Below are 8,848 nucleotides of genomic sequence, written 5' to 3' on the forward strand. Positions count from 1 at the left end.
GGCAATGCTGCATGAGCCTAAGGTGGTGTTGGTAACATTGCTTACATTCAAACAGGCTGTGAAAGGTTTTTTGAGTAAGGAGGGTGGGGGTTGAAGGGGGAGGAAAGGCCAGGGAAAGTGTTTCCAGGAAGAAGGGGGTCAGAGGGCTGGGCAGTAAGGGACGGGAGCCGTTGGCAATGGTGTGCAGGGGAGACAGAAGTGTTGGTATGCTGCTCACAGGAATAAGCACACAGAAAAGAGGTTATTGGGAGGATGCCTGACCAAGGAAGGAGTTTCCAAGACAGGGAGGGGATAAGAATGCTGTGCCATATGAGTGGAGAGGGGTAGGCAGGCATCTGACTTCTTTAAAGCTTTTGTTTTATGTTTTTTCACATTTTATTACAGATATTACTGTACTGTAATTTCTGATAAAATAATCATGCATGAAAAAGAGAGAGAGAGAGAGAGAGAGAGAGAGAGAGAGAGAGAGAGAGAGAGAGAGAGAGAGAGATCAGCCGAGAATGCAAAACATGCCACACATCAGAAAGAGCTTGTATTATTAAAGCAATACACATACCTTACAAAATTAAAATAAATTTGCAGAGACTACACAGGTGATTCACACAGGTGATTCAAACACAGAGAAAACTGCTGAATACATTAAAGTAAATTCAGATAGAGAAATTATAAATTAAAAAAAAATTTGCCAACTGCGAGGACAACTCTTTAAAAAAAAATCATACCATATAGATAAAGATTTTTTCCTAAATTACCAAAACAGGCTGTAATGGATATCCACACCTAACTACGACTTAAAGTATTCCCCAAAATTTTAAGTACACGTACTTCTGAAAGGGCCAAGCTGGGGTTACATGGTAACCTTTAACTTTAAACAATCTGAGCAGATTTCCTCTTGAAAAATATAAACTTTCTGAAATATGCTCCTGGAAAAACTGTAACTTTGGTGAGATGCACCAGTCAACAACTAAGCATGAATATATACCTTCATACCAAGTTTAACTGAGATCCCTGCAACATTATGTACAGGATTTGCCATGACAAAGAAAGTGTGACCAACAGACTTATGTACTATCTCCCTTTATAAACATACAATTACACAACTGTCTTACCTTTGTACCAAGTTTCACTGAAATCCATTCAACCATATCTGGAGAATGATGCTTTTGACTTCATCCCTTAATGGCACTGGACTTTTGTGAATTATGTAATCCAAACCTGCCTTTATTTCCAGTTAATCCTGTTTCTGTATTTTACAGGAAAGCTTCATTCTTGTACAGTTACTTTTCTGACTTTTGTAACTAAGGTTAAACAGAAAGCACACTTTTTCCTATTAAAATTTGTTGCATTCCCATCCTATCTGTTCCCAAATTTTTTTATTGTCCTTATAAAAAAAATACTTTAAGATCACACTGAGGAATCTTTGTTGATAGTATTCCATGGGTAATTTTTTTTTATTTTGACAGTCATGCAAGAACTAAACAAGAGTTATGAAGCCAACACTCATAAACCCTTTCCAAAATAAAATTCCTAGTATGAGAGTCACAGTTTAAATGGACTAATGCCAATGTATACATGCTATAGCACTGACATACTGATCATCTGAGACATGTCAAAATTTGTTTCCACCTACGATGGCTGTTTTCAAGTAACAATCCCCTACTGCTAACTAAACTTCTCTATTTGGGACAAGAAATATTGAGGTATCAGTACAGTATTTCCATATCTGAGAAGGAGAAAATGTGAAGGGCAAACATTTCTAATAAGAGCATTTCTTGATGATTCCAGAAACAGCAAGCTGGGGAGAAAATATTACAACAAGTGCAAAACTAGTCATCAAATGCTCCTCATATTCAAAGATAATAAACACTCTCTGCAACAAAACACCTCCCTTTTCAGTTTGGTCTGTCAAACAGTATACAAGTTTATGTCACATAAAATGAGTTTTTCCTACAAACTCATCAATCATATTATGCCCTCATCACAGGCTTTGACAATTGCCAGAATAAAAGCCCTTATTCACAAAAGAGGTAGGGGAACACCCTCCCATTACACTGGCTCCATAGAGACTCGGCCATCCATCCATCAACCACCATATGTATGGTCAACAACAAGCAACAGTAAGATTATCTGGAATGAGAAGTGGAGCTGAACATGCTTGATGGCTATGTAAGAAAACCTTTGTTATAAAAATTTTTATTCATGACACACACCAATCACATCCCCAAATCACAACTTGTGTGTGTCTTCGTTGATGAATATCCGCAATTGTCTGCAAAGATCTGAACAGTCCAGGAGAGTGCTTGGAAATCTATTATGTCAGGTACCCAGGATCTTTGGTCCTCAAAAGGGTTTACTCACAGAATATGGCTTCTTAAGAAGCAGTGCATGCACAAAGAAAGAGATGTACTGTCTACAAAAAAAAAAAAAAAAAAAGAAGTACCTCTAAGGTAATTTCAGGGATGTCACCGTTACCAATCCAAAAAATTAAATAAGTGATGCACAGTGGAATTTTTCCCCCCTATAACTGTCTTTCCACATCCAAAACTTACCAGAGGTTTCACAGAAAGCTTTGTCTGGTTGTCGGACTGTCCAAGGTAAACTGAAGGTCGGATACTATAATTACGAGTTGAGAACTCTGTACAGAGTCCTGAAAGACGAAGAAAATTCGGCACATGCCCAGACCATGATCCAATTTATTCCTTTGTAGGGTTTTGTTGTGTTGCAGAAACATTCTCAAACCTGATCATCCAAGAATTAGCATCCTTTTGCATATTTGTTAGCAACTGATTGCCTTTGGTTCTCAGCATTATTCTATGCAGTTCTGCCATTCATTCTTTAGTTCTCATTTTAACGTTAGATGGTTGTTATTTCATTACTAATTAAAGGATATTTAATACTGTTGCCAATCTTGTGATACATTTTTATTCCCCTTATTCATCATTTGTGTGCAAAAGAAAGTAAAGAAACCAGAATAAATTACCATTAAAATATAATGATCTAAAAAAAAGAATAACACTGTTGCCCAAGAAAATACACTGGCAAAAACTTTGCCATGATATTGCCAAAAAGTCTGAAGGTACAAGGTGGCTGTTGGACGGATGACTCTAGGTCCAAGTGGTGCTGGTCTCACAGATTTGTCATCTTTTGAGAACACAAGTTTGGTAAGTACTGTAGACCACAATAAGGGCATATGATTGCTGGGTCTGTGATGAACACATTTCATTTCCAACTGATGTATTTCCTCCTATTCTTAGACAAAACCTAAGAAAGGAAATTTTCTGAAAATGCAGCATACTGATAACAGCGATTTTAGATCTAACAGTTCTCACAGTAACGGGAATCATAGTAATGGGAAAAACAATGGAAGTGAACATAATGGAACCCATTAATCTTGTTTTGACAACTGTTATTTCTTCATGCGCAATGGGGGAATGGGGTTTTTATCAACTGTTTGGCACATTACCCCCATTCACATGTCATAATAGTCAGAAATCTGTAGGATGCTACCTGGATAATGTAATAAATGCTGGACGAACATTTTAAGCTATATTTATACAACTGAATAAATATCTGCAGCAAGCAATTGAAAATGCAGCCAACACTACACCCACATTAATAGTACATCACATGAAGCCTTAAGTTCACAAAAGAAGGAAAACTTACATATCAATAACCTGGTTCATCACGTCCTCATCCAAACCAAATGGAGTGTCACAGCAAAAGCGGTTCTCCTTTGTTCCACAACAGTAAATTTTATCTTTACTATCAGTTGGTTGTGGGCATGAGAAACGTTGGGTAAAGCCAAAAGCGACCTCTCTCTCACAAACCATGGCTGAAACTGAAAAAAAAAATTATTAATATCACCTTAAATGATTGAAAAATTACACACTTGAAAAAGAAAATTTATTCTTTAAATATGACCCATTTAATATACATTTCCCACAAATTAGCAACAACCCCAAAGAGATACAGGAATTACAACTAACAACAACAACAAGTGCTGCATCACAAGTCATGGCCAAGGAGCACAATGCCAAAACAGGTACTTACACGCAGACCGAAGTCAAGTAGAACTTTGGTGATACCCAAGTATTCTAAGAAAACTACCTTGGACAGATCTCAGGTTAACTCTATGGAAAGCTACAGAGCCTCAGGTAACTCTGCAAGTCTCTGTAAGAAATCTAGGAGACACTGGTAAAGCAGGACCAGGAGTGACAGGAGTAAGGGAAATGTCTGAAAATAAAGGAATATCCACTGGATGCATAGCCTATGTCTAATCATGAGCAGAATACACATTCCCACCCAAAACCACCACGAACTGGATAGCCAGAAACGATGCAGATCTTCGAAGTGGCATCAGTGTGAAAGGAAGGATACTAATTTCCAGCAACACCAATGAAGTCTTCTTAGGTCTCTTCCTCTTGGTCCAAAAGTTCAACTAATCATTTCCAGTGATCAGTCAGAATAAAATGAAGATCATCTTATGGTTCCAGGGTATCGTAAAACAACCACAAGCCTTGTTAGACCCAGAGCACCTGCACTCTCCATTTGCTTTGGGGAATCAGCCTTGTCATCGTTAAAATAATTATAATTATTACCAAAGTCTAAAGGAAAGAAGTCAGAGACCAGAAGGCAATAACTCATGATGAAAATTTCAGCAGAGCAGACACCTTCACAATTGAGAGAGACATATAAAATAAGAAGGTCTGAGGTCTCCTAAGAACAAAGGGATAGATGAAGACCTAGATTTAACTGTACGGGGCTATGCTTATAGAGCGAATTTAATTTTCAGTAGATTGTACTAAGATAGGCTTTCAAGCAAGATTACCAAACTTATGGCTTAAGCAACAATTCATACCCATCTCATAGTTAACAGCCACTTACTATATTGCATAATCACCACTTACCAAAGAGCTGACATAAACATCATCAAGTGTGGCATAAATAAAATTTGCAATTTTGAGGGATTTTATTTTAACAAAATATGTTAGTTTACCTTTGAATATATGTTTTACATTCATGTAAGAACAAATAATTCCATTAATAATCCATTTCTTTTAGCAACTAAAAACTGATTCTCTGTATTATTTCAGTAGTAGGCCTGAATCAGCTAATTCTGAGAACGTAAACATTAGCCTACCCTACCTAAATGCGTATGGTGGATGATTAGCTTTTATTTTACAATCATGATAATAACAAGATGATAATACAGTATAAATGGATTCAGTAAGATATCAGTTTCTTTACCATTAGTAACTTTATCTTAAATACAGCTGTAATAGTCTATCTGAATTATGCAAGTGGATACCTTAAATGTGACACACAGCCTATCCAATACTGTAGAGCACACACAGTGTAGACATTTTATATCTCATGTATGGTAATAAAATATGGTAATAAAAAGAATTGTAGTTCCTCATTGGACAGGTGGGTACCGTTTTCTGCTAGCACTCTGTTGGCCCAGTGTTTGATTCTCCGACCGGCCAATGAAGAATTAGAGAAATTTATTTTTGGTGATAGAAATTCATTTCTCGCTATAATGTGGTTTGGATTCCACAATACACTGTGGGTCCCATTGCTAGGTAACCAATTGGTTCTTGGCCACTCAAAATAAATCTATTCCTTCGGGTCAGCCCTTGGAGAGCTGTTAATCAGCTCAGTGGTCTGGTTAGACTAAGGTATACGGTACTTAACTGATACAAATGTTGCTGTATGAAATTACATTACAGTACTATATTGGTGATAAAACCATGGTGGACTGTGAGTAAACACAGGTAGGGTACCTTCCTACCTACTGAACTGTGGCATTTATGAGGGAGAGAAAGAGGGGTAGTTGCATTTTTTCAAAGTGTATTTAAGCAGTATATTTTGTTAAATTTTGGGGGGAAACAGTGGACAATTGCCTTTTGTATAAGGTTTTCAGCTGAAAGTGTGATGGTTGTTGTTTATAAGAAATCTAGTGTTCACAGTTATTCAGAAGTGACAAGGTAAGGTAAGGAAGGATATGGAGTAAGGAAGGGTATGGATGTGCTCTTGAATACTTGGTTATTTTTACTTGCCCTTATCCAACAGGGCATTGGCTCGATTAAGATTGAAAATTGAAAGATTAATGTACTATATGATTTCTTCCTCAGCCATTAATGTATGTATAAGGTTTTTCTCAGCCAATCAATGCCCAATCATTGAAAGCCTTGTGTGTTTAGGCAACCAATGGCTACAAAATCATTCAACACGAGTTTTCTAGTGAAATTTTGTGAGTGTGGCTTTTCCAAAGCTCAATATAGGAAAACATTGAGTCCCATAGTTGCACTCTCAAAAAACATAGGAGCAGCTGTGGAATATGGAAGCAGTATTTACATCAGAATAGTGGATTATACATCTTCATCAAGCAGATCAGCCAGTAATGAAGGAGAGACTGCATAGCTACACTTCATACAAAATGCTGCAAAACTGTATACAGTATACCCTTACACCAAATTCCCAGGGAGTAAAAAAGGTTAAAATGGGTCTGGGGGCTATGCTTCAGTTCTGATGGGGCACTGCATCCTCAGCTGGCCCACTACCATCAGCACATTATACTGTTTTAAACTTCAATCTTGGATTAATCAATGAGCAAAATAAGCACCTGCTTAGAGAAGCATGGAAATTTTTTATCCAATGTAATTAGTGCAGCTGAACAAAGGCCCACTTACAATGAAGAGCATACTTAAACAGAAAATAAATTAAAATACAAAACCAAGAGGCAGCCAATTGGTGTTAACATGAATTGCAGCTTATCTGAAAAGGGAAAGGGGAAAAAAAGTATTGAAGGAATGAAGGCAACAAAGAGAAAACAGCCACAGAACTGATGGTGATGGCAAGACATAGCCTAGTTTAGATAGATTTCATGATCAACATCTGGGAAAAAAGCTCATCAATAATAACATATGTAGGCTACATATAATACATTTTACAGTTTGTACCTTCTCTTATGAATAACATTAATGAAAAATTAAGTAAGCATTTTTGCTCATGGCCTAGCTCAGTAAATAATTTGGTTAAAGAGTATTGCTCACTACAATGTTACAAAATTGTAAAACAGCAGTGAGGACCTCCTCTCCTTATCATATGCTTTACTCTTCTATAGCCAACACTTGAGTGTTCAGGATATATTACAGCTAAAAGAATTCTATAAAATCTCTATCCTAAACTACACTGTTTTACACCTACTCAATTTAACAGCCTTCTCAGTAACATGCATTAAGGTTAAGAAGGGAAACTGGAAACAACCCATCATAATAATGTAGATGATAAAGAAGTCTCAGCAGATGGGGTGTAGTATTCAAAATATTTATTCTAGAAAATTTCTATTCTATAATCTTGAATATAGCCTTGCCCAATTTCTTGTCTTTTTAAAACAATGCAATGGTCATGGGGGAACCACTGTTGAGCTTTGCTTTAATCCTGCCTGATTTCTTCTTTTGTCTGAAGCATAATTCACCATGACTGTTAGCACTGCTCAACTGTTTTGATTTTTCCCTCCCTAAAACTCCAGTTTCCAACTGCGGTCCCTTAAAAATATATGCGAGAGAAAGGGGGGGGGAAGGAGCAGGTAGGTTTCCCCAACAATAATAGCCAAAAGCAAACAGAGCATAACTTAAGCAAATATATACTCCATTTTTTTAACAAAATAAAGGCAATCCTTTCCCTTCTGTGACAGCTACAACACTTAAAAACCCCATAGCATATGTCAAGGTATGTAGGCAAATACTGGTTTGCTACAATGAAAGCAAACAAGGTCAGAATTGAGTTAAGGTAGGCCTATAAAAGATTTCACCCCATGACAAGATACTCTAATGTAAATGGGCTTATTAAGTACAGAAACAATTCTAAAAAATTTTTATTCTATATCAAATTAATTGCAAGTACTGTTCCTGGTACAGTAATGGCAAAATGAAGAAAATACCATTTGTTTACATTGTTATATTCTAGCAAGCTCTATAGGATTTAAGTATAATGTGCTGCCTTTACGTCTATCGCAGAATTGACCAATGTCTCTCTAATCATAAAACAGGCTCCCATCTTTGACCAACATTTTGTTACCAGTGCATTATTGTCAATTTTATGAATTTTTAAGCAATAGGCTAATGCTGCAGTTCTTTTCAGTTCTTTTAATATGGTGTGTTTCTACTTGGCAAAGCATCCCAAGCGTCAAAAAATTTGTGTATTCATTACAGGTCATTTAGGAAGCTATTTTCCACTAACAGTTTCCTGATATTTTCAACTGCCTATATATTCAATGAATTGGACACTGAATTTTACTAGAAGTAGTTGGTTAATCCATTACCTCGTCCGTTCAACAATAAAAAATGGGGGGACATAGGAAAAGCCATAGGCCTAATCTCAGCGTCCTGGTAGGATGGGTGGAGGCCAGGGGACACATAGGTTAGGCCTATTCCCTTTGGATTTAGTGACACACAACTAAGATATGAAAACTACTAGTGTTTCTCTTTGTTTCATGGTGGAGTTATTCTGCGCCTTAGTAGAATAACCCAAGTGTTAATGTGAGTTTTGAAGACTGCCTATCGCCAAACACTTCAAACCAGGCTCATCATGAAAGTAACCCATGGGAAAAGATGGGTAGAATGCAACTCATGGGTAAAGATGGGCAGAATGCAACCCATGGGTAAAGATGGGTAGAATGCAACCCATGGCAAAAGCTGGGTAGGATGCAACCCATGGGAAAAGATGGGTAGAATGCAACCCATGGGAAAAGATGGCTAGAATGCAACCCATGGCAAAAGATGGCTAGAATGCAACCCATGGCAAAAGATGGGTAGAATGCAACCCATGGCAAAAGATGGGTAGA

General features: G+C 37.2%; 1 protein-coding gene across 4 annotated transcripts in view; it reads right to left on the reverse strand.

The window, feature by feature from the left end:
- Positions 1–8,848, reverse strand: part of LOC136838786 (uncharacterized) — a 69,297-nt gene that overhangs the window by 59,148 nt on the left and 1,301 nt on the right. For all 4 annotated transcript variants that reach the window (XM_067104330.1, XM_067104331.1, XM_067104328.1 and 1 more), the window contains exon 2: positions 3,664–3,838. In XM_067104330.1, coding sequence (XP_066960431.1) covers positions 3,664–3,838 — 175 coding nt within the window. The remainder of the gene's footprint in view (positions 1–3,663; positions 3,839–8,848) is intronic.

The sequence above is a fragment of the Macrobrachium rosenbergii genome, chromosome 5 (genome assembly GCF_040412425.1).
Source record: "Macrobrachium rosenbergii isolate ZJJX-2024 chromosome 5, ASM4041242v1, whole genome shotgun sequence".
Lineage (NCBI taxonomy): Eukaryota > Metazoa > Arthropoda > Malacostraca > Decapoda > Palaemonidae > Macrobrachium > Macrobrachium rosenbergii.